The sequence below is a fragment of the Pleurodeles waltl genome, chromosome 5 (assembly GCF_031143425.1).
Source record: "Pleurodeles waltl isolate 20211129_DDA chromosome 5, aPleWal1.hap1.20221129, whole genome shotgun sequence".
NCBI classification, from domain to species: Eukaryota; Metazoa; Chordata; class Amphibia; order Caudata; family Salamandridae; genus Pleurodeles; species Pleurodeles waltl.
The window spans coordinates 1344063819-1344091330 of NC_090444.1; the positions used below are offsets into that span (position 1 = coordinate 1344063819).

At 40.4% G+C, this 27512-nt stretch overlaps 1 protein-coding gene across 11 annotated transcripts in view; it reads left to right on the forward strand.

Moving 5' to 3' along the window:
* The window catches only part of SNAP91 (synaptosome associated protein 91), a 639351-nt gene that overhangs the window by 547640 nt on the left and 64199 nt on the right, over positions 1-27512 (forward strand). For all 11 annotated transcript variants that reach the window (XM_069235597.1, XM_069235603.1, XM_069235599.1 and 8 more), the window contains 4 exons: positions 201-231; positions 12447-12558; positions 13565-13648; positions 13723-13827. In XM_069235597.1, coding sequence (XP_069091698.1) covers positions 201-231; positions 12447-12558; positions 13565-13648; positions 13723-13827 — 332 coding nt within the window. The remainder of the gene's footprint in view (positions 1-200; positions 232-12446; positions 12559-13564; positions 13649-13722; positions 13828-27512) is intronic.

A 27512-nucleotide genomic window follows, 5' to 3' on the forward strand; every position in this document is an offset into this window, starting at 1 on the left:
GTTACTGTGAAATCAGAGTTAGGTCACAATATCAATCTGCCAATAATGTTACTAGAAAATGAAGGCTTAGTGAAGATACAGTGTTATACATATGCACTGAATCTAATGTGTGAGGACAATCCATGTTTGGACATCTCTGTATATTGTTTTCACTGTGACTTAAGCATTATTCACTTCATTTTATCTTTTATATTTTTCAGGTCTTGGTATTTCCAGCAGTGCAGTAAAAAAGTAAGTATTAAATATGCATGATATGAAGATCTCAGAAGTAAACCACCAATGTTATGTACTTTAATAAACATACAGTGACTGTTGCTACGGAATAGTTCAGATTAAGTGGCAGCATGGGTAAAAGTCCTCCCATTTGTATAATCCATTTGGCATAATGGATCAGTGGTCATGGAGTTTAAGATACATTCCCCATTTCTTAATATGGTGCATTTGTTGAAACTGGCAAAGCCCAGCAATCATTTATATGGAGCTGTGGCATCAAAAATGTCAAATTCGATCATTGATACAGCATTTTCTATATCCTGAATATCGCTACATGTGTTGATCAGCAATAATACCATAGTATTTTGTTACATAGCCTTTTACTAAATTTGTGTTAATAGGCATTGGATTTTCTAATTTTCTGAGCAAATGGCTAAAATAATAGTCTTGGTGTATGAGAGCTTTTTCGGGAATCCTGGGGCAGTCAGGGTTACTGGACCAAAATAAGATAATTCAGAGAAGTTTACTACTGGTGTCCTGGTACTTAGTCCTACTGTTGGACCGAAAGTTGGTCTGCAAGTACATGCCTTTACCACTTGCCTCTCGGGGTAGCTGGGACGAGCAGTTGAAGACTTATTCAAGGAAGTGGTGTGGGGTTAGAGACTCAGAACTCAGTCAGCAAATAATTATCCAGTACCACTTAGAGACCTCTTTTTTGAGGTGCTGCATAGCTCTTGCTTGCTCAAAGAATTCTTCCTCAGCTGAGCAGCTCGCTTCTGACAGCTTTTAAGATGAACACCAAGAACATAGAAGGAAGTATTTAAATTTAAAAACTTCCGTCTTCTGAAGGTCAGAGAACTGTTGCCATGTAATGGGAATATCACCATTCTCTCCAAGTAAAACAGTTAACACACTCAAGGGGGTAGCCAAGCTTTTTTTTAAGCTAATCAGGAGTCCCATGGGAGTCCCAGATTGATGCTGGGTCTGTGTAGTAACGTATCTCAGAAATGTTCCTCCAATATACCTATACCTTCAGAGCAGCTAAGTGTACCTCCAGTCTGACTTGTTTGAAAAACTTTGGATTCTCCAAATAAAAAAAATAAAAAAAAAACGTATCTTGTCCTGTATGCTGTAACATGGATCTGTACAGTTGGCTCACGTAAAAATCATCCGGTTCTCTGACCAGCAGCTGGAAATTCTTGAACTGAAAAGCATAACAATAAGCTTGGAAATCTGGAAGGGACAGCCCTTCTTGCTTCTTTTCTTTTTTTGCTACAGTTTCTGTATGAAGGTTTTGGAAAAGAAGAGTGGTACAGTATTAAACAGAAAGGTCACCTAGGAGAGAACCAAAACCTTGATCATACTTACCCTCCTGTGAATACCAAGTGGTAAGTTTTCCCACTTTCTAAGGAGGGCATCTATATCACAACGTACCTTAGATAGATTTACACCTGTTGTTTCCTCTAGATTCTGATTTACCATGACCCCTAGATATCTAATTTGTTTCTAACCAGAAACTTCAGCTTCTCATTAGCCCATTTCATAATCTGTTGTCCCTTTGATTTAAAACCCTTGCATATTCCCTAAATATTCAACATGCTCCTCAAACCTAGAGACCTACAACTCTGGATTTGATGTATACAGGACTATATCGCCAGCATATTGTGCTATTTTGGTAAAAAAAAAAAAAAAAAAGCCCTGCTCCTTCAAAAGGGAGCAGAGTCTTATCTAGGCAGATTATCTGCGCAAAAGATTCAATATATAGGTTAAAAAGACTATGCAAAAGGAGGGCACCCTTGCCTGGTTCCCCTGTATATCTGGAAAGGTACTGTGAGTTCACCATTGACCAAAATGTTAGTTACCGGCTCCTTATAGCGAGTTTGTATAGACTTGATAACATTGCTGCTAAAACCATTATGCTGCAATACCTCCCCCAAGCAGACCGAGTTGACCCTGGCAAATGCTTTAGCAGCATCAACTGTTGTGATTGGGTTAGTTCATGTAGCTGCCTGCTAGATACAAATCCCTTTTGATCCAGATGAATTATAGTTTGGAGAGTAATAGTTAGCCTCTTATCCAGAACTGCTAAGATTTTGTAACCGCAGTTCAACAAAGACAGAGGCTTTTAAGAAATTGTCAGCCTAGCAACTTTTCCTGGCTTAAGAATCATGACCACTGTCGCTTTGTATCAGGAAGGTGAAATTCAGCTGCCATCTGACTCTCATTAAAGAAGGATCTCCAGAAAGGGGATAAGAGATATAGTACTTGTTTATAAAATTCAGCTGGATCCCATCTGGGCCTGACACATTCCTACATCCGAGTCTCCCGACTGCTCCCTGAGCTCTCCCTCTGTGACACCTCCTTAGAGGTGTGAGATCTGCTTTCCTGTAAGGTGCAGAAGATTCTCATCCCTTGGCCAATCTTTGATAACTGAGGGGTCTGGGTCCACTCATCCCTATACCTCCCACTGAGATTAAATAGCATCTCTGCTTTTATCTCCTCTACTAAGTTCAGAGCCCCCCATGTCCTTGGCTCGACAGGAGACTCTAACATTCTTGCCATGACCAATTCTCTCCTTCCAGGCTAATAATTCACCACTGTTCTCCCCATACTCAGTTTTGAAGCCTGCTGGCCTCCCATTTTGCTTGTATCCTATTTTCCACAAGAATCTTGATTTCCCTCTGGAGATGTTCAAACTTAGTCTTCAAAAGAGAGTTTGTGTTAGGTACCTGCCTCGCCTCAGAGTGTAGCTCCCTCTCCTTCTGGGCGATTCTTGCCATCAGATTGCTCTGATAGTTAAAATGTTTGGTGTTCTGGACATGCAATATTTTCAAGATGCATCTTTTGATATAGGCAGCTCTAGTAGTGCCCATATTATACATTAAAAGCTCACTTGTTAACCCTCTTAGTTCCTCAACAACTCCCTCATCTTGGTAGAGGTTCCCTTCTAAGGGTCCACCTTTGAGGAGATTTTGAGATTAGTAGATTCAGAGCAAGCAACACTGCTGAATGGTCGGAAATTGTTGCTGGGACATGCATTACTGACTGAACTTAGTGGATGTGCGACCGATCCAAGCGGAAGAAATCAATGCACGCGAGAGCTGACATTTTTTTATTTTACTATAAAAAGTATAGCTTCTCTGATTTCCCCACCCGTTATGCCAGATATATAATAAACTTAAATCTAACATCGTAACGTTTCTTCTTTTCCTAACAGTGACCATAGTCGAAAGGGCTCACCTATACATTCTATCACATTCATTGTTAAGGATAACACTAAAATACCCACCCACAAAGCAAGGAAAAGGACAGTCTAACAATTGCATTTGCAGGTGACCTAGATAGAGACGTTCTTTGCATTTTTATCCATAGTATCCTGCACAGGTGAACTCAGTGGAGCCAACGCACAGTACTATTGGACATCTCCCCGAGTTATATGTTTTAGACCTTACTACCCTTATACCAGAATTCTTCCTTATAACTATGGAAACTCCCTTTGTGCTTCCCATCTGCTCCGAACAAATAACCCCTTGAATCCAGGAACAACTCATTATGGCTGATTTACAGTTTCACTTTGCTAAATGCATCCCCTGCAAAATGATGATCTAGACTTTTAAAAATTAAAAAACCATCCCTGTCTTCCCCAGGTTTACAAGAGGGGTGACCCCTAACATTTCCTAAGAAACCAATAAGTGCCCCAATGAGAAACCCCAGTTCCTGCAACCCCTGTGCACCCGCCCGAGGAACCTTCCCAAAACTACGTGGTGCCATCTCATTGCCTTCATGCCCCGGAATGATTTCTAGTACCAACTAACCGTTCCCATAACATCCACTAAGAAACGTAAATAAGTACCTGTGCAAAAGGAGAAAAGAAAAACAAAGAGAAAGAAAAGAATGTGAACAGAAGAGAAAAGAAAATAAGCCAGTCACCCACCAAACATTGAAACACTTGACAAATTTGGCATCAAACCCTGGCCTATCTATCATTAAGGCTCCTAGAAGCTGACCACTTTTTGTGAATTAAATCCTCACTTTCCTCTTTCCTTTGGAGATTGTACATCTCATTTCTCCATATCACTTTCAAAATAGCTGGAAACCTGAACTGTATTGTAGCCCCCAGGTCTCTAAGCACTCACATGTCCCCGCCTCCTAATTTCCACTGACATTATGCTGTGATTCTGCCTATCTCCGACCTAACCTGATATGTGAGGAATCATGGATCCGAGGCCCTGTGGTAATGCAATAGCGAGAGTTAGCTCTTGACAGCATACAACTGAAAATTAACCCATAACCTTACGATTAGGATTTTGCTTAAAGAGATCCCTATGAATTTGCTGAATTTCTGCCTCTAGGTTGATATCTGGTCTGTCTTTTGAAATTCCTTCTCTCAGAAGCCTAATACAGAACCTCTTCAAGTCTGTCCTTTCTGCGTCCTCTCAGACATCTAGGATCTCAAGTTTTACCTTCTGGAGTGAATTTCTGATCTTTCATATCTTTACTCAGTTATCAGTTCTGGCATATCAGTTCTGCATTGTTTAGTTTTTTGTTAACCCATGGGTTGCCTGTTCCACCTGTTCTTCTAAGCATTGTGTATATATAAGGTTAGGTCATCATGTTTGGCCCATAGAGCCTGACAAGTCCCTTCAGTCTCTATCTTATTCCATTCGGACACCTCAACGTTTTGCATGATCTCTTGTTTGAAACCTATAAAAAACTGCTCACCTGCGTGGTGTCATTTTCTGGAGGCTTGTTGATACCTTATTTTGGGTCACATCCAGTTTCTCAAGATTCTGAAATTACTAGGGTGCAGAAGTAATAGCTGTTGTGGTAGCAGAACCACCAATATAACTCAAACTAGTCTCTTGATCTAGTACCTGAACTCTATTATTCACAGGAATAGTATTCAGAACCGAGTTGGAATATAGTTGGGCCTCAGTATCCTCCTTGGCTGTACAAGAAACCTTAGAAGTTGTGAGCCCCTCCTGCTGTGTAGAACTTTTACCCTTTTTCTCCATGATTCTAAAAAAAAGAATTTGGGGAAAGGGTAGTCCTGTTCTAAGGAACTTTAGGCCACATTCCACGCCGTAAGTCTCGGTACTCCCCCACTTTACCTGGATTGCCTTTTTGCGATATCCCAATTCAGTCTCCTCCTCCAACTAGGCTTAGACACAACTGGGGGATCACACTGCAAGTTTTCTGGTGTTATCTGCCAATTAGACCAGAGTGTGTACCCATTGATAGATGCTCCTGAAGGGGCAGAAACCTGCTTCTTTTTGTCGGCAATGTGAGGATTAAGCAAGATATTAGAAACCACAGCCTCTGTTGCTGGTGGAATTTTACGGAGGCCCCTTATATCCTCCTTCCCACTCACTGAGAGTCTTGACTGTGCAAACCCTTTTGAATGTAGACCAGTTTTTTGCACCTGACCGAAAAATGAAGGCCGCTGGGAATGAGCATGATCCATCATTCGCTTTGACAGGCTGGTGGGCTCAATCACCACACTCCTGGTTTCTCATCCATATTGGCGTGATAGACCACAATATGCCTTGCACAAGCTGGTGCTGTGTCTGACGCTATACTTCCCCGCCCCGCAACAAGCTTGACAGGCTTTTCTGCGTCTCACAGAAGCTTCATTCCTACACAGAAGCAGATAACACAGCTCCAACATTTTTGCCCCAAGGAGTGTGCACATGCGATGGGTGTGGAGGGGCATCGGGGTTCACCAGTACCTTCCCTCTGGTCGGTATTCATCTTAAGGGATACCGCCACACTAGAACTGGACGCTAACTTAAGTTCAATGTTGAAGTCATTGTGGAGCGCCCTGCGGCTGGTGTCTTCCCTGCCTCCATGTTCTTCCTCATCCGTCTAGTGCCTTCCATTGTTTCTGTCTAATGGTGTACCCCTGTATAACCCACCAAGCAAGGATAACTGTCTCTCTCACTGCAGTTGGGTTGCAGTGCTTGGGGTCCTAGTAGTCTTGCTGCTGCAGCTCTTCCTCAGGCCGAGTCACCACATCTTACCCAAGCAAGCTAGGTGCCAACCCTTGGTTGCAGTTGTGGTATTCAAATGTGGACAGTAGCTGACTTAACTTGGCACCTGTCTGCTTGTTGCCGTTTGATGTTTGGAAAATAAACTTGGTCCGGTGAGTTCCCGGACTCCTTCTGATTAAGGAGGTTGATGTCACTGCAAGGGCTGAAGATACTTACAGGGCCTCAACCCTCACTCTCAGATCAGCAGTGCCGATCTCCTCCATGTGGCAGCATCCATCTGTCCCACCTACACTCCTTAGTCCAACTCCTTCAAAGCAGTGTCTTCCTCTTGCAAAGGCAGTACCAGTTTCTATCTCAGCAGTTGACCACTTCTTTCCCCAGAATTGGGGTCCTGTCCACTCCTGGTCCTGTCCACCCCTCCTGGTAGAGTGGTTGATAGCCCATGTTAATCATTCTAAACCTGGTCCAGGAGAGTTGTGAGCTTCACCCCAACCCTAGTGCTCTAGGGATTCTCTTGGTCTTCAGTGGGATCCTAGGCTTCTGGTCCGTAAATCTTGGACACTAACATGAAGTTTCAGACAAATGTTTATACCCAAGTTGCAGGCAGACTTTCTGTATTCCCTTAGGGAAAAAGTAAAAAGGACTGCCCTGCTGACTAAAAGGTTAGCGCTGCCACCACTGGCAGTCCTTGTGAGGCGACAGTAGCACATTCTGGTCTGAGTCTCACTCCATGTTGGAAAAAAACCAACAAAAAAAACACGATGCCTCCCAGCATGATCATGGTTGTCATTTTTGCTGATGTAGGGTCAAAAATACTAAAGCTTGCTAGGTGTAACTTGAGGCTGTGGCGCACAATGTGGCAGCTGTGCAGGGGACCTGTCTCTCTTCCAAGAGAGTAGATGTGCAGTGGGATTTTTGTTCTTGATGTAAGATAAGATGACTAATGCACGAAGTTAGTTTTCTGTACTAGGGGTGTGTCCCCGTCCACATTCCCCTTCCTACTGCCGTATCTTGCAACATGTGTTCTGGTTCCACTGGCCTGTTTTCCGAAGCCTATGCTAGATTTACTTCACTTTTGCCTTCTATCGCCAAAGCAGACATGCCTCCTTCTACCCCTGGGCTTCTTCAGGTTTCCTTTCTGTTCCTTTTATCCCAAAATAGAAAGGAGACTTGTGAACCCCAATTCTTTGCAGAAAGGGTTAAGTATTTTAGCTCTGCCATTGGAAGACTGTTCATCCTTCCTTCAGGCCCAAGTAGCTCCAGGGGTTGTGGTGAATTGGTTGAAAAAGATGCACAAATCCAATGTGTCTTTTGAAGATTCCTGGTGGATAATGTTGGTAAAGAGTACGCTTCTGACGGATACACAGATTCAGTTATTTTGTGCATTTTTCATAGAACTCAAATCTCTCTAGTAGAAAATGGTCACATGTGGAAGCTATTATAGAAAAAAGTTGTTCCAAAGGTGATAGTTTAAACAGAGGTGAACAATACAAGTATTGGTAGAACACAAATTACTTCTCAAAGTGACAAAAGGAATGTATAAAAAAGTCACCAAATTTAATTTTTAGATTAATCATATTCAAAGCTCTACATATGACAATTTCTGCCAATCTTAAAGGTGCTGCAGGTGATGGCGCAGAGCAAAAGTAATCAGTTGATACATTGTGAATGATATGTATCAGTGCACAGCACACAAATGTCATCAACCAGCAGGACATAGATTGCGTATCCAAGAATAAAATCACGTGATTACACAAAACTTGAAGGTCCTTCCAATAGATGAATAAGGGTTTGATGTAAAGTCAGTGCTTCGACCCTGCAATGTGAGATTAAAAGGGTCTCTTCAGGACAAATGTAGATACCTAGCTACTAGAACATGTATTTTTGAACACCAAACATCCCAGGACCCCGGTCATTTACACATTGCCCAAGATGCATAATGCCTTGACTCATTCGCCTGGGCGTCCCATCATATGAGGATGTGGTTCTCTGCTGGAACCTCTTTGTCAAACCCTTTGTTTCATTGGCATGTTCATACACACATGATAGTATGCATCTCATCCAATAGATAGAGGGCCTACCATTTGATCATGCTAATTGACTTTTGGTCGCTCTAGATATTCAGGCACTCTACACTAACATTCCACAGCAGGAGGCTTTCAAGATTATATCCAGCTTTATGGACACGAGAGAGTCTTCACATGCTGTCCCTACATACTTTGTCAAACATACAAGGCTTACCCTAACTAATAACTTTTTTCCAGTTCTTGGCTACCTTCTATCTACAGAAGAAAGGTATAAGCATGGGGGCTGGATTCACCCCTGATCTAGCTAACCTGTTCATGGACAGCTATGGACACCAAAACCTTTACAATGAAACCACTATGGAAGTGGCAGGAAACAAACAATCTTTGTCAGGCATATTCTCCCGTATGACTATCTAAAAATGCCCTGACTTCCTCTTTCTGGGTAAAGGTGTATTTCTTGGCACAAGTTCATACTTTGATGCTAATCATGTCCAGGTCTTTCCTGACTAACAGTAAGAACCTTTTGTGGATACTGTCTCTGTGCTTAAATGGGAAACACTGTCACATCTTTTCCTCCACTAAAGACTTAATTATGGCAGATAGAACTTCCAAAACCAAGTCCCCTAGATCTGCTAGCCTAAGGATTACCATGACCGCCTCACTAGGACTAGCTCACATCTAGGATTTTCCTAAGAGCTTACTGCAAAAACAGCAAACAATTGAGTGAGTTCAGTCTTCATGTTGACCAGATAGGTTCCACAGAAACTCCTCCCTGTTCTTCTACATGCCATCTGCAGGAATCATGGACGCGACTAGCAAGATTCTCAGGTGAAATTGTCCCCTCTGATTATCCATACCTCCATGTTGAGGTGTCCAGTATTACCAATGAAGCCTCGGCCCACCTTTTAAGTTCTTCAACTTCTTACTTGTATAATACACTGAAAACAAATAGTGCTCTAGAACTAGAAGACAAACCTCTATCAGTTATAAAGCTTGCTTATCTTCCACATCTCTCTTCATCAAATTCTCCCATTTGGCCTTTAGAGCTAAGCATGTGGAGGCTAAAGCACTGTTGGTTTAATTTAAAGTGACATGGAAAGTGCTAGTGGATCACAGAAGGGCTCATTCTGCACTTCTGAGTGTCAGTTCACCTTCCTCTTGGGATTTATCCCTCTGCATGTTTCCTGTGTTCCTTTTGGGATCTCGCTCTTCGATGCCTGCAGAACTCCACTTTTGTGCCTTGTCTCTTTTTTGTCTGCCATATCTCCAGTGTTTCAAGCCAGACCAATAAGACTGACAAGCAGGCATGAGCTTATGGGACCGCGTCCTATACATCTCATCAAGCTGTACCTCGAGTCCTGCAAAGTTGGACATCTCTGCCATGACGCTCGCACACACCAGCACAATTCTGTTCCTTTACCTACAGACCCACAAACGTTCAGGCTAAAAACAGCCCTTGGGACAGTGAAAGTTATCCCACTCCGCATTGCTTTGGGGAACATCTTTGCTACTCGATCCAGCACATATCGAGTCACAGTTCACTTTGGAAGGATCCCTAATGTCTCAGTGGATCAGAGTTCATTTGTAAGTTTACTACAACCAATCCTCTATTGACCAGGCAGTACTGCTACTGCCATACCAGTGAAAAGGTCACTAGATCTAGTCCTGGATCCAGCCAGTCATGAGATGGACACACCAGTTTATTTTCCAGACCTTCACGTCTGTATTCTGTGCTCTCAGGACTATCTTGCTCACCTGGATCAGTAGAGAAATTAAAGATGTATATCTGTCATCCAGAGCTCAAGATGAATGCCACCATCCGTGTTAGCTTGTTCCTGCCCTTGCATAGAGTTTGAGACAAGATTAAATCCAGCTAGTATCTTTAGGCTCTCCATGTAACTTCACGAGAAAATTGAAGTTTGAATCACTCACTCAGCAGGAGTTGATAAATATAATTAGAACATTAGAAATTGCATGGTACCCTCATTACTTTTCCTTGAGTGCTGTACAGTGATTAGTCTGAGCATATATATTTACAAACCTCCTTGAAATGTCTTTCTGAACCTCAGAGGTATCAAATTTACAAAAAGGGTATGAATTACCCCTCTTTGGAGGAAAAGCATAGTTGATCTGATGTTGTTCCCAAGCTGTTGCCTGATTTCCATTATAACCTTTTAATTGAAAATCATTGGAAGCCTAGCATATTTTGAGCTCCAGGCTCTTGAGTCACCATTTATTCTGGTGCTCCTTGGATGGGATTCCAGCACTATAGAAGAATGGAACATCATTACATGTATGATGAAAATATGCAAGTGATTTGAAAAATCCCTGGCAATATTGCAAGACTCCATTTTGTTTATGGGGATTCATTGTACACAACAAAAGTGAGTTTCTTCTATGTTGACCTGCAGACATACTGATGTAGGTAAGGGGTGCCAATCCATTCATTCTGATTGAATATTTAAACATTACAACAGTCCCTCAGGCTCAAACTTAGGACATATGTCTGGAATTTGAACAAAAGCACGTTAATGTAAACGTGGGACCTTCAGGGTGCTGTGGATGATTGGTCTTGCTCTGTCCTAGAACTGTCAGCTGTGGTGGCTTATGCAGTCATTGGAGCCAGTATTGATTACTACATCTCTTTGTACATCTTTGGAATTGTTACATCTCCTAGAAATGATCTTGAACCAGGCAGCAAGAATAGTTATCGACACCCTAAGAGGAACATAAGATGTTTGTGTTAGTCCTCTTCGTTCAGCGCCTGACTCCTTTCAGTTGCAAAAAGGTTAATGTTTTGCACTGTAAAGCATTGCAGTCTATAGACTTGGCCTAGCCCTTTGAAACAGAAAAATCCAAAGTTATTGATCTGAAATTTGTGTGTTCATCTGACAAATCTTTTCTAATAAATGTCTCATTTAGAAGAAGGTAGACAAGTAGAAATGTATTTTACCTACTAAACTATGGAGTAAACTAAGTACACCATGAATCCAAAGACCATTTTGGCATGCAGGAAACAAGTGAAGATTTTCCTATTCTAGATCCTTGATTCACTGGTAGGCTCTGGGGCACTTTAAAAATGATTTGGATTTTTAAATCCAGTGAGAGTACTACTATCATTCAGGTGTTTTGTGTGATGGCTGCCACGCAGAGTTTTAGAACCTTTTGGTACCTGAATGAGGTTGGGGCTGCATTGTTGCATGCAACATTAATATTAATAAAATGTTCCTTTACTGTGGATTTAGGATTTTCCTGAAGTGCACAGAATATCCAGTGATTTTCCATGAAACATTCTTTTGAATGAGGTGAAACGTGTAATGCTTTTAGGACTTTGTTGCTGAGTCAGTCATAGGTAAAGATGTAGAAGGTGGCAGTCATTTCAAGAAGGCCCTTTCTCCATAGCACTAATAAAGAGTAGATGTTTGCTGATGCTCTTCTCAGCAATTGACTCATTAGCACACACTACAGTCAGTGTACAGACGCAGTCGACCGCCTTGTTAAATGTCCCACAATGTGTCCCTCTGTGCCCAGTTACACTTGAAGCTCCTTTATCCCGTTCTCCCCTCATCATAAACAAATAACATATGTTGGCCAAAACATCTGGAAATCAGTGGGTGGAAATAATAGAGGCCAGATAGCGAAAAATATCTGACAGTGAAAGTGAACAAGGAAGAAAAGTGTGACATCAGAAAATATGGAGATCAGTGAAAGACCACCTAGACAGCAAGCATGTCAAAGGAAGTAAGAAGGTAGATGGAAGGAGAGAAGGCAGAGAATTAAAGTGAGCTAATTCCTGCAAGGTGGGGATTGAATGACAATGTTACTATGTAAAAAGATATACAATGATGTTGACAATAAGGGTGGTATTAGGGTACAATTTCATGAGCCTAAGTATGTATCCTGCAAGTATGCTTTGAAGTTTTCAGTTGTTCAGTTTTAGATTAGAAGATCTGGTCCACTCTCACAAAAACCTGAGATACCATGACACATCTCTAAGGATGCATATTTTGTGTAGAATACTTAACCCCCATAATACAATTGATTTCTGTCTGAACGTTCCAACTCATTGCATGTTACCTGTAAATTCCATTGGAGGTTCCTAGTCAGATAAAAGAATATTTTTGTAACGCTTTTGAACCATGGAACCTGATTTTATTTTAACGGGCTAGAATATTCTAGGCCCTTTACCTCTTTATTTTTCTTTTCGTTGTACTAGGGGAGATCTACAATGGAATGCTGGTGAAAAGAAGTTAACAGGAGGAGCAAACTGGCAACCAAAAGTAGCACCTGCCACATGGTCTTCTGGTGCATCACCAAGTGCGCCACTGGTATAGTATTTGTATTCACAAAAATCTAAGTCATATCTCTGCATGTAAACATTGTTTCTAGTATTAACCATTGTAAAGGAAATGTCCTTAAAAATAAGATTATTTCAAAATACTGAATAAAAAATTAGGGCAAATGCTTTGTTCTGAAACTGAAGGCTATGGTCCAGATTCTGAAAGGTCAGGCACATGAGAGTGTAGCAATGGTGCAGATTTACAACTTTGGGGAATTGAGTAAGCTTCCCACAGGTACACCAGAAAACCTGGCACTGTCTGTGGTTTGCAGGTGCACATCTGAAAATCTTTTCTGCATTCCATTTTCTAATGTGAAAATGTGTAAATATTTGTATGACCGTCTGCAGTGCGAGTGCAAATGCATTGCCCAACTTTTTTCCCTTCCACTTGAGCTATATTTTCCTCGTGGTCTTGTACAATCCCATCAGTATTGGAAGCATGTTTACTTCCAACGCTGGAAATGGATGTCATGCTGCCTTTTACATGAGATAAAAACAACTTTTCCTGTGTGATACGTGATCAAAAATGGCATTTGAATGCCCACAAAATGATATTTGTGGGTGTGCAGAAAATTACAGGGTATTCCTACCCTATTACACCCACTCTTTACAGGAGTAGATCTACTCTAATGGAAACCTCTGAGTAACTAATTTTTTTTTTTTTTTTACAAGTGCAGGGCTACGTTTTCAGAATTGGAAAAGTGTTGTACTTATAAAAGAAAGATTTTCTTCTGTACAGGGTCTATCTTTGATATATTTCTATAAAGTATCTTAGTACGCCATGTTATATGATATAGGAACACTTTAAAAAAAAGTTTCCTCCATTTTTAGGCATTCGGAAAAAATACCTATTTGACCGGTTTTAGTAGTAATTGCTCTTTAACATTTTAATGCAGCTGTTCATTGCATACATCTAATTGGCCAAAATATTTTCATACATTGTTGCCACTCTTGTCTGGAGGGTAATGCCCATTATGTTTTGTTACTCATTTTAGCAGGGAACGGGGACTCCAGCGAGTAGTGCCACACCTGTAGCAGGCGGCAGCCCTGTTTCTCAACCTGTAGCAGGATTTGGGATGGTAAGTGGAACACAGAGAGCATGTATGAGTTTTAAATTGATGTGGGGCATACTAATAATTGCATCTTCATTCAGCCCCCTGCTGGAACAAGTGTACCAATGATGCCACAACAACCAATGATGTTTTCTCAGCCCAGAATGAGACCACCCTTTGGAGCATCGGCAGTTCCCACAGCACCAGTAAGTTAACACCTATACTGTTACTTCTAATGCTGTTTACTTAATTATCTAATAAAGCACTTACCGGATTTAAAGACATACAAAGTGATTGAATCACCAAGAGGTGGAGTCACTCGATCTTGTGACTCGAAAAACTTCTTAGAAGAAAAAACTTGTAACACTCCAAGGCCAACACTAGATGGCGGACTTAAGCAAAGCATGTGAATCTGCAGCACTACATGCCACAAACAGATGTCTACTCTGTAAGTAACATATATATTTATATACACACATACCTTCCTGTGGTTACCAGTAGGGAGTTATAGTTAGGAGCTAATTTCCATAGGTTTTGCCAATAACTTTTGCACCCTTTGACGAATCTTCATTACATTTTCAAAAACTAGTCCACCGCTGACTTCAGCTGCCATCTTGAAAGTTTGAGGGTGATTTATCAACCAGGGACTGAGAAAGTGGGTGGTTCTCAAAACATATTTACCCCATGCAATTTCTCATAGGAATTTTAGGCACGGCTACAATCCAACCTGCTGGACAAAATTACACCGAATTTGGCAAAAAGCTAGCTCTCGTTACAGAAAGAGCCTTTTTGTAATTTGATGTCAATCTATTACGTAGTTTTGGAGTTATTAAAGGGAAAATAAATGAATATATCTAGGAACATGCATGGATCTTTCTGAGACCCCACAAATCTCTTGTTGAGATCTGATTGGCTGCCAACACTTCAACCAGGAAGTGCTGGCATCCATCTTGGGACTCAGACATACCCGAGCCCCAAAACCTTTTTTGTGAAAAAACTGAAGGGACCGGGTAGTAATACCCTGACCCAATAAGCCAGCGGAGGTGGGAGACCACCTTCCATTTGAAGGTCATCCCTATCAGAGTTACTCACAGAAATCGCTCAGTGATAACAGCCAAGAGAGGACATGACCAGGTCACTCGGAATGAATCCATCTTCATCAAGTGGTGCCTCAGCCAACCTGACCTCAAGGAAGGACAATACGGGCACCTTCCAAAGGGCTGATCACTGAGGGCATTTTAACCCCCTCACCAGAACTATCTGAGGCCCGTTTAGCCTTCGACTGGAGCCTCCATTGGCAGATCCTCTGTGCATGTTTTTTTTTAAATCCCATGGGGCCTATATAAAACACTCGTTCAGTGAGCTGTTTTTATTTGTTATTACTGTCAAGAGATCCCCAGGAGAGGAGTAACTATATCTACATTTATAAAGGGGATGAACTACAAGTAAAAAAGTATATTTGAACGCAGGCTTAATTAATTGTAAACAATCCTCTTGTATTGGTAGATATTGGTATTGAAAAGTCACAAGTTTTCATAATTTTTGGAGTCAGTGTTATTGTCAGTAACTAGGTTCTATATTTGAGAGACATTTATCGCATTATTTAAAAGTATTTTATTGGACACTTAGCCGATATCATTGTTATAAGAGTAGAGGTATTATATATTACTTTTCGGTCCCATACGAATTCAAGTATTGAATGGTATGAGGCAGTTAGCCAATATAGGGAAGGAATTGCAAATAATAGCGTGTGTACTATTACATTGTCATCTTATAATCTAGTTCTATATAATTTTCTTTAAGGTTGTATATAATGTGTGATACGTATAGTCCTCAAGAGAAATGGTTATAATTTAATTAACTTGATTTCAAATTACTAACCCATACAATAATTGAACATCTAATGACAATTGATCCATCTGAAAGGATTGAATATTTTTTTTTATATTGCCAGTTTTATTTTAATTGTTATGTATTGTTTGTTTTTCTTTTTGGTTATGTTTGGTAAAACTATTATACATAGAATGTATTAATATGGGGAGGATAGAATTTTTCAATTTAAGGGCAAGCGAAATAGGACTCACTGACCGTAAACAAGACTCAAGTGGAGGTGAAATGCTTTGGTGGTTGCTGATTGTTTGGATAATAAATGCTATAATTGGATTCTTTGGAGTGTGGTGAACAATTCTTTTGGATATACAATTAATTTGAGGTTGGTCTCCTTTGGCATGGGCAGCTGAGTGCGGCGCTGAGACTTTAACTCTGACCTTTTGTTTGATATATATATATATATATATGTATATGTATATATATATATGTGTGTAGCTGCAGATACACATGCTATACATTGCTTCCGCCATCTAGTTTTGGGCTCTGAGTGTTACAAGTTGTTTTTCTTTGAAAAAGTATTTTTGGAGTCATGGGATCGAGTGACTCCTCCTCTCGGTCATACTGTGCATGGGCATCGACTCCATACTTAGATTGCTTTCTTTCCGCTGTCTGGTTTGGACGTGTTTCCTCTCGCTCCGAGATTTTGAAACTGAAACTTTAGATAACTTTCTTAACCGTCGGTATTGTTTCAATCCTGTTTTCCACCAATAGTCGAACCGATAGTACACTTGAAAAACAGATTTTGCCCTTCTGTGTGCGAGGGCCCAGTTCAGGCCTGTTCGCGCCTACCACATCAAAGCTTGATGGATCAGACTCCATTTCGATTCTGTCCCCGATGCCAAGCTGAATTTCCATACACAGACCAACACCTCATATGTAATCTGTGTCTCTCTCCCGATCACCAAGAAGAGAATTGTGAAGCCGGGCTGTCATTCTGATCCAATAACCCCTACGTGACTGGAGAGCCAGGAGACTGAAAATGGTGTTGAAGAGTACCGAGTATATTGACACCATGGAGAAAGAACAGATGCAGACTGCAGTTTCCATCCAGAACGCAGACTCCGAACAAGACTTGGAGGAACATACACTCATCACTGCCGATCAGCACGTGAGTACAACTGCTCCTACGTCCACTCCTAAAAGATCATCGTAGGCCTTGGGTTGCACCACTGCCAGAGAGCCATGGTTTGACATGCAAGAAAATACTCAGCGACCAACCTTCGGGTTCGGTGCTGAAAAAGGCCACACCTACTTCGATTCGAGAGTCGAGCAAGTCCACCAAAAGGTCAACCTCCGAACCGAGTCAGAATCCCAACTGTTCGGAGTCATGGCCTTGACGTCCTGCCTCTGAGCCAAAACAACCAGCTGTATGTGCGGGCCCGAATTAATTGCCAACTTCGAAGCCGAAAAAGTCTTCTTATTCAGAGGAACAAGGACTTTTGAGCCACCTAAAACAGAGCTCAAAAACATATGATGAACAGTCCTCAAAATCACTGAAACCATCAGAATACATTTCAGAGGAAACTGCCATTCAACCATTTTTTGAAATTATGGATGAAAGACAATCAAGGATCCATATCCATAAAGAGACTGGGAGGATCATTACTGCATCTCCTCCACAGACTGAAAGAAAGTTGGCTTTTCAGGAAAATCTCTCTATTGCTCCTCCACCAGCAAAGATTTTTAAACGAAAGGAGAAGCCTTTACCTTCACATACTTCTCCCCCACACTCACCACAACTTTCTTTTTCACCACCACCCATTAGCCCTCCACCATTCCCTTCACCAACTCTCTCAAAGACTTATTCTCATGGTGATACGGTTGGTCCTTGGGATCTGTATGATCCAAATCCCATACCAGCTATTGACCCAGATTTATATCCTATTAAACCTTCCCACCAGAGGATACAACTGCATAAACGCAGGTCATTTCTAGGGCAGTTGCGTACCACGGGGTACTCATGCACAGTGAGCCTCTAGAAGAAGATTTCCTTTTTAATACCTTGTCCTCCATGCACTCACATTACCAGTGCCTCCTAATGTTACCTGGCATGATGAAGCATGCAGATGAAATATTTAACGAGCCTGTTAAGGCTAGGGTTTTAACACCACGCATAGACGAGAAATAAAAGCCTGCACCTACAGACCCTGCTTACATTACACATCCGGTACCTCCAGGCTCACTGTTTGTCAGTGCTGCCATAAAAAGGGCTAATAGCCAGTCGTCAGGGGATGCCCCTCCCCCTGACAAAGTAGAAAAATTGATGCTGCTGACAAGAGGGTAGCTACACAGGCAGCTAACCAATGGCGCATTGCAAATTCACAAGCCTTGCTAGCAAGGTATGATAGAGCTCACTGGGACAAGATGCAGGAGAAATTACAACACATGTCAAAGGAACATCAAAAAAGGGCTCAACAAATTGTTGAAGAGGGTCAGGCAATTAGTAATAAAGCAAATAAGGTCTGCCCTTGATGCTGCAGATACAGCAGCTAGAAGTGTGAATACTGCTGTAACCATACACAAAAATGGATGGTTACGTTCTTCAGGAGTTAAACCAGAAATACAGCAGGTAGTCCTAAATATGCCTTTCAGTAAGAAACACCTGTTTGGTCCTGAGGGTGACTCCACAATAGAAAAACTCAGGAAGGACTCAGACTCTGCTAAAGCAATGGGAGCCTTATATACAACACCTTACAGAGGCTCCTTTCGCAAGCAGCAATTTAGAGGAGGATTAAAACCACAATCTACAGAGGCTTCTACCTCCCAGGCTAAACAAGGTCAACAACAGTGTCAGAGAGGGAGATTTAGAGGCTCCTATAGAGGCCAACACTTTAGAGCCAGAGACAAATTCCAGGCCTCAAAACATGTCACTACCCCATCAAAACAGTGACTTACAAAGCATGCCACAACCCCACACATCTCCTGTGCAATTCCACTCCCAATTGCAAAATATCACCACAGACCAATCGGTATTTTCAATTATGCGCAATTGTTATTGCCTAGAATTGATTTGTACCCTTCAAACATTCCTCCACGTTATCACAGGTTGTCCCTAGAACACGATGTTCTATTACAAGAAGTACAATCGCTACTCCTGAAAGAGGCAATAGAATTAGTCCCAAAATCTCAACAGGGATATACTCACTATACTTCCTCATTCCCAAAAAGGTTGGCACTCTCAGACCCATTCTTGATCTCAGACCACTAAATCTATATATCCTGTCAGAGCACTTTCACATGGTAACTCTGCAGGACGTCATTCCACTACTACAAAAACAAGATTACATGACTGCATTAGACCTCAAACATGCGTAATTCCATATGCCCATCCATCCAGTTTAAAGAAAATACCTAAGGTGTGTGATAGCAGGAAGGCATTACCAATTCAAAGTTCTACCATTCGGCATTACAACAGGTTCAAGAGTAGTCACAAAATGTCTAGCGGTAGTAGCATCTTACCTAAGAAGACAACACATAAATGTATTTCCTTAGCTAGTCGATTGGCTAATAATATCAAGCAATATTATACAATGTCAACAACACACTCAATACACAGTAGAAACCCTACATACATTAGAGTTCACTCTCAACTACCAAAAATCCCATCTTTAGCCAGCACAGGTGCAACCTTACCTAGGTGCTATTTTCAATACGGAAAAAGCCTATCCAAATAGAAAAGGATATAAGCTTTCCAAAACCTCATACCACAAATGCAGCCAAATCAACAATGCACTGTAAGATTTATCATGAAACTATTGGGAATGATGGCATCCTACAAAGCAATAGTACTCCATGCAAAACTAAACATTAGAACACTCACAGCAATGGTCTCAAGCACAGGGTCAATTGCAACGTCTAATGTAGTTAGACTGCCAAACGCATAGCTCCCTTCAATGGTGGAATCTCAGCAATTTAATGAAGGGGCGGTCATTTCAAGACCCTGTGCTGCAGACCTTAATAACAACAGATGCATCGTGGAGCTCATCTCAACAGCCTTACCATTCAAGGGGAATGGAATTCAAAACAGCTAAATTATCACCTAAACCATTTAGAATTATTGGCTGTGTTCCTTGCCCTAAATGCGTTTCAACCCCTTCTCAAACACAAGTCTATCTTGATAAAAACAGGCAATATGACGACCATGTATTACCTAAAGAAACAAGGCAGGACACATTCATCTCAACTGTCCCTAGCCCAAACAATATAGAAATGGGCCATTCACAATCACATTCATCTAGTAGCAGAATATATCCCAGGAATACACAATCAGCTAGCGGATCTCCGAAGCAGGACACAGATACACGAATGGAGATTCACTCTCAGGTACTTCATCAGTACTTTCAAATGTTGGGGACACCTGAAATAGACCTATTCGCAACAAGTGAAAATGCAAAATGCCAAAACTTCGCATCCATACACCCAAAACCTCTGTCCGAGGGCAATGCTGTATGGATCAGCTGGTCAGTGATATTTGCTTACGCTTTCCCCCTTCTCCCACTACTTCCTTTTCTGGTCAGCAAACTACGTCAGTGCTCTCTCACCATAATACTCATAGCCCCCCGTGGGCACAACAACATTGGTACACAACACTCCTAGACCAGTAGTACTTCACTACAAACTTCTAAACAGACCGGATTTGCTATCACAAAACAAAGATCAAATCAGACATCCAAATCCCAGTGCTTTCAATTTAGCGATTTGGCTCCTAAAGTCATAGAATTTGTATACTTGCATCTTACATTAGAATGCATGGAAGTTCTCAAACAAGCATGCAAGCCTACAACTAGACAATGCTATGCTAACAAATGGAAACGATTTGTTTATTACTGTCAATCTAAAAATACTGACCCACTTACAGCATCAATACAAGATATTGTATGCTATCTACTTCATTTATATTGGCATATTTGCAGACCACACAACATACCTCTCGCTTTAGAGTTCCAGTTATCAAAGCCTTCATGGAAGGACTAAAATGTATTATTCCTCCTAGAAAACCACCAGTTCCTGCTTGGAATATCAATGTTGTACTCAGAAGACTAATGGGCCCACCTTTTGAACCCATACATTCCTGTGAGATTCAATTTCTAACCTGTAAAGTTGCTTTCCTAGTAGCAATTACTTCATTAAGAAGAGTTAGTGAAATACAAGCATTCACTCTTGAGGAACCTTTTTTCCAAGAACACAAACATAAAGTTGTACTTAGAACTAATCCAACATTTCTGCCAAAGGTTGTATCACCTTTTCACATAAACCAAACAGAGGAATTGCCAGTCTTCGTCCCACAGCGAGATTCAACCGCAGAAAGTGCCCTTCACAATCTTGATCTTAAAAGAGCTCTAATGTATTATGTGGTTAGAACAAAATATTTTAGAAAAACTAAACAGCATTTCATTGCCTTCCAACAGCCACATAAAGGTAATCCTATCTCTAAACAAGGATTAGCTAGATGGATTGTTAAATGTATTCAAACATGTTACATTAAGGCAAAACACCAACTTTTAATCACACCTAAAGCTCATTCCACTAGTAAAAAAAGTGCCTCTATGGTATTTTTAGGAAACATACCAATGGCAGACATATGCAAAGCTGCCACATGGTCTACACCACATACACTTAGAAACATTACTCTAGATGTATTTTCAAAGCAACAGGCCAGTATTGGTCAACCTGTCTTAAGAACATTATATCAAACAACTCCTACAGGCTAGCCACCGCATTTTTTGGGGAGAGCAATTGCTTTGTAGTCTATGCATAGCATGTGTATCTGTAGCTACACATGCCATCGAACGTAACATGTCACTTATCCAGTGTACATCTGTTCGTGATATGTAGTGCTGCAGATTCACATGCTGTCCTTTGCTTCCGCCATCTAGTGTTGGGCTTGGAGTGTTACAAGATACACATATTTACAAATAGCCTCAATTGATCACAATATCTGTAATAAATCAAGTTAATTAATCTTGCCAAGACTACCTTCCATAATCTATTAACCATTTGGGGAAATTTATAATCATTTTGCCTTTTTGCTGTTCTGTTGTTCCTACGTTATTCTGGTATTTTGTGTTTTACTAGTTGAGGTTATCTAAAACATTTTTGGGACAGTGGGCTAGTCTGTCCATACTCCACATTTTACCATACCCTAAATCTACCACATTTTGTTTCAATTCACAAATCCTTGATGGTTGGGAATACTTGTTTTTACTCACGGAGGGTTGTTTTTTACTACTACACATTGTTTTTTACTACTACACATTGTCCCACCCTCCATTTTTGGTCCTGAGTTACCCTTTTTTTTTTGTTATACCAAGAATTGTGTTTTTGTTGGTCATCGCTTGTAGATTCTTTCATAGGCTTTCTGTCCATACTGATTGACCTCCATTGAGCCAGCTGGAAGAATGCTTAGAACTAGACTTCCTCCCTTTTAGGGCTGTAAATGGTGATACTCCTGTCATGGAATGGAGAGAGATGTGGTATGCTCATAATGTGTCTCTTAGGGTTTTTTGTATTGCTGTTTGTAATGTGAGCACGTTTGATGGCTTTCTTAATCATTTTATTTGTTCCGTCTGCTAAATTAGCCTTGGGACAGTATAAGGGTGTTCTTACATGACTGATGGATAGATTCTTCAGATAAGTTTTGATTTCTTCTGATACAAATTGTACCCAATTGTCAGTTTCTATGGTATTGGGGATGCCTTCTTGTAAGAATGAATCAGCCAGGAATTCTATCAATGACTCAATGCTTGTTATTTACAAATTTTGCTTTGATCCAATATGGATGGTAATCAGTCCACACAAAGATACATTTTTGATTTACCCCTGTAATGTTGATAGGATCTATTAGAGCCAATCCCAGTTAGTACCATGGTTTAGACGGAACAGTCACTGTGGAGAGTGGAGCTTTGTGTTGCTTTAGTTTTATCACTTTTCACACAAGCATAACAATCTTTTGCTTTGTTCTCCACTATACTATCCATGTTGGGAAACCAGTACTCTGCCCTGATCGTGTTTTTCATTAAGTTCCTTTCTAGGTGACCTTCATGGGCAATATTAGCAATGCGTTCTGTAAGGTTTTCTGAGGTATGATTCTCTAACCTTTTAGAATATAAGTTCCTTGAATGGATAATTAGTTCCAATAAGGCTGTAAGTGTTCTGGTAAAGATTTCCATTTCTCGGGCCATCCTTGTATGATTTTCCTTTTGACTGATACTTTAGTGTTACCTTCCCATTCGTTTTCTAGTAAGGCAGGGACAATATAGATAGAATGGTTTCATCTCGCAAGGAACTTTTATTGGTATAATCTGCAATGTGTTGTCTAGAAAGGCAGTCCGCTGCCAGATTCCTTACTGCTGGCATGTGTTCTGTTCTAAAATGATAGCCCTGTGATTATAAAATCCACTTTGGCTCTACGTGGTGTGGTGTTTTCCATGCTTTTGGTAGCCAGTATTGGTATTAAAGGTTTGTGATTCATCCCTTATAGAAACAGCTAACACAATAGGTAGAATTTTAAGTGGTTGGTGCCCCAGAAGCATGCTAACACTTCCTTCTCTACAGCGGAGTAATTTACTTCAGGCCCTTTAAGCTGTCTGGAAGCAAAAGCAACAATGGTCTCTGAACCCTCTACTACCTGGGTTAGAGTAGCTCCAAGTCCCCTATTAATGGCAACTGTAGTTAAGGTGGTTTTATAATTATCATTTTATTTGCCTATGTTAGGAGCATTTACAATAGCTCTTTAATTTTCTTGAATGCCATGGTATGTTCATGCTTTCATTCACACGAGACACCTTTTTTTAGAAACCTGCATAATGGTTTTACAATGTCTGACAATTTCTTACAAATTTAGATATATACTCAGCAAATCCTAAGAACGATTTTAATTCTTCTTTGCTGGAAGGCATGGGGCACATTTCACAGAATCAACCACCACTGAAGCTAACCCAAAGGGCATCCTGCAGTTGCAGTATGCTCGAAAAGGTTTAATGAACGAGGTAAGGTACTGGGTTCTTTGTGGAGTGCAATTTGATGGTAAGCTGCTGAAAGATTTAGCATGCTAAAAAAAACTTTACTTTGTGAATTAAAGTTAACATCTCATTTATTCTGGGCAGGGGATGCCTGCCAACCCATATATTGGAATTTAGGTCACGAAGGTCAGCACAAGCCTTTCCAAACTTTCAATTCTCTCAATTACAACTTGTGCTTCCAACTTCTCAAGAATCTTTTTAAGGGGTTCTTTCATAAGTAATGGATTTGGGTCTATCTGGGATGACATAAATTATAAGTTTGGTTTTGTGCACAAAATCATTAAGCAAGAAGTCCTAGTTTTTCTGCAAAGACCCTTGTGAATTCTTCACATACTTTTTCTCAATACCAGATCTGTCAATAAAAAGTACTTGTTCTTCATTAATGGGGTCGAGTATTATGCCCAATTCCTTTTGATGTTTCCAACCTAAAAAATCAGAACCTTGTTTGGAAATATATATTTTTTCCTACAGTGCTCCTACCCTTCAAGGATGTTCTCATTTTGACCATTCCTTCCAACGGAATAGAATCCTTATTGTAGCCCCCTGGATGGATGTCAGGTTCTATTACATAATTTGTGCCAGCAAACTTGCCCTTGAAGTTTTTTCTTTTCATTGATCATGTAGGGATAGCATGAGTCTGCATGCACTTTAAAATCTACTCCATCTAGTGAAGTGTCACATGTTTGGTAAGCAACACTTTCATTCTTTTCGATTATATTTACTTGAAAAACAATTCTATTCTTAGATTTGCGTCAGTCATTATCTAAAGGCTTCACTACATCAACACCTTTACTCCCTGAATCTTTACATACTTTAGCAAAATGCTCTCTTTTATTCCATTTTTTGCTTAACACTGATTTTGCAGGGCATTTGGGATTATTCGCTCCGTGGTTAGTGTTGCCACATCATCTAATACCTTAACTTTTTGATTTTACAACTTCTTTTGTTGAACTTCTGTTCTTAAATGTTCTTTATGTTATGAATGTCATCTGTTTCTACTACACTATTAACATCCCCTGTTTCATTAGGTAAAACTCCATAAGTTTGAGCTTTCATTTCCTTTATACACTCTGCTGTTCAGTTCCCTTGGTGATATCTATTGCTTCTTGTAAGTTAGGATTTAAGGCAAGTAGTTTCTCTTGTGCTTTGGGGTTGTTTGTACATCTTACTAATTGGTCACGTATGAGGGAATCAGTAAGTTGACCAAATTCCCATGTGGCTGACAAACTTTGGAGTACTTCAGTGTAATAGGCAGTTTTCTCTTTCTTGCCTTGGACTCTACACAACAACTTATGCCTTACCAGGACCACATTTAGCTTTTTATAAAATAGTTATCTAAACTAGTCAATGTGGATTGGTAAACATTCAGTCCTCCCTCTACTCCATCTTCTATTGAGACACCCTTCGGGAGATTTTCATAAATGTTCCTAGCCTGTAAACCAATATTTTGTAATAATGCATGCTGCTTTCTTGTGGGAATACATTTTTCTCCTCCTATTGCTATCAAATAGGACGTTAAGATTCTTATCCATCTCTCCCGTGGTATATCTGGTTTACCTACTACATAATGAAAGGGTGGAGGTTGAATTATACTAGCTTCAACCATGGAAGGTATGGAGTGTGCCCAATTTCAGTAACAATGCATTCTATTAATACGGAAGGCTAATATTAGTGATGAGAAAGATTTAGATTATACATCAGCTAATATAAACTGTGTCTATATAATATTTTTATATTGTAAGCTTAAGAAACAGTGTGTACATCCTATTATGAATGCTATACTGTATGCTCTGAAAGTCCTCTTTTAATGAATACAAAAGAGGTCACGTGCAGTATTTTTATAATGAGTGAAGAACAGGAAGTGTGACACTCAAAACAATGTCTAGTGGCATAGTTTCTTCAAAGGATCGTCTGGATGGTTATAATTTTCCAGCACACACCTTGAAATAGTGTAGGAGACGACCACCTCGACATGCATCAAAGTGGCCGGAACAAACATAGGTCAATACCACCAATGCCTAGATCGTTAATGTGGGGAATTGAGGTGAGCAACTTGCTGCAGAGGAGGCACAACTGGCAACCAATGCGGCGATCTCCCAGAGGTCATACCTAATTTAGATAATACACAGTGTGGACTTGTGTGTTATCCCTTTATAAAACATTATTTAGTACTAATGCTATAACTTTATTTCAGGTAAAACATTCCTTAAAAACATCAAAGATTGAATGACTATAAAGTTAACTGAACAATTATCAGCTTCAAATTTAGAAAATATGAATTGATAAATCACACACATATTTCATTTAAAACACAGTTCTTTGATTATGTAAAGCCAAGCAAATGCATTAGGTAGTGTAGAATACTCTTCTGTTTCCTATCTTTCCTATAATATGAAAGAAACTCCGAAATAAACCCCCTAAAATAGTTGAAGTGAGGGGAAATGAATCTCGAAGAGACGTGTCTTTTCTTCTTCGTTTATTGTTGTAGAAGAGGCAAAGAAGATTCATTACACAACGGGGCCACAGAGAGAGGCAACTGCCTAACAAGGAACACAGAACACTGTGACATCATGTCGATTATGCCACGCTGTTCTATGTCCCCACGAGCACATAATACAAAGCAGTCACCACATCCATCTTCCCCTTTTTTATATTTACTCAAATGAAATAAATTATGAAATCACACAAAAATAAATTACATAAAAGAAAATAAATTATGAAATAACAAAATCTTTTTTTTCTTTTTTTTTTTTTTTTTTGGCGTTTGACATGTTGTAGTGCTTTTCCTACATTTGTGTTCTCCATTGATGCCTGGCATAATTTCACCATCAGTAAAAGCGACATCAGAATAATTTCGTGCAACAGGATCCAAAGCTATGCGAGAATTGTTCAACCAGCTTCCATCAGCCAACCTGACCGCATTCTTCCGCACTTCACGTATTTGCTGAGCATCCTTAAACTTAATAATTTCTTAACTAGCACAGGATTTTTCACCCTCACCCAATCGCCAACCTTTAATTTACTTCCCTTGTTGCCTTCACCAGTTCCCCTTTTTAGACCACTGCCATTGGAATTACACTCAGCAACCCGCCAAAGTTCCTTAAGATCACAACCTGCATGGAACAACTTTACCATCCAAAAAGGGCACAACTCCGTAGATGCCACCCTCCCTCTCATAAGTTCAAATTGAGTTTTCCCCGTGGCAAAGTGAGGTGTGGTGCAATAAGACCAAACCACCAAGTGGACAGGTGATTTCTATATGAAGCTTGAATACAGTCTACCAGCACTCGATTAAATTGTTCGACCATGCCGTTACTTTGTGGATGGTAAAGAGGTGTTCTGATATGTTTCACACCACATTTATTCAGAAACTGAAGCATCTCTGCCGAGACAAACTGAACACCATTGTCCGTTAGAATTTGTTCAGGAAAACCCTCACGACTAAATATCTTTTTCAGACATTCTATTACTAGGCGAGTAGTTGGACATCTGACAGGCTCAACTTCCACCCACCTGGATAGATGATCGATTATAACAACAAAGTATCTCATATCTGGAGGCAAAATGTGATAAGGACCCAAAAAATCAAGACCGAGTTTTTGCCAGGCCCTTGCAGGAGAAGGAACGAAAGTCTCAGAAGATCCTTCGTGATCAACACCTTGTCACTGGTACAACATCTTGGGCAACTCTTTACATAGTCTTCAATTTCAGTATCCATTTTGGGCCACCAAAATTCGGATCTTAACTTTCTTTTGGTGATTGTAGACCCCAAATGACCCATATGGGACGCCGCAATCAACCTTCTCCTTACGCATTCTGGTGGAACCAACCTTTTGCCTCTGACCAATTTATCCCCTTTAATGGACAGCTCATCGGATACTTTCCAAAATGATTGTAACTCAGGCCAACCTGATTTGACCAAACGCATCACTTCACAAAGAGTCTTGTCATCCTGTACTGCCTTCACCCACTCTCTTTCA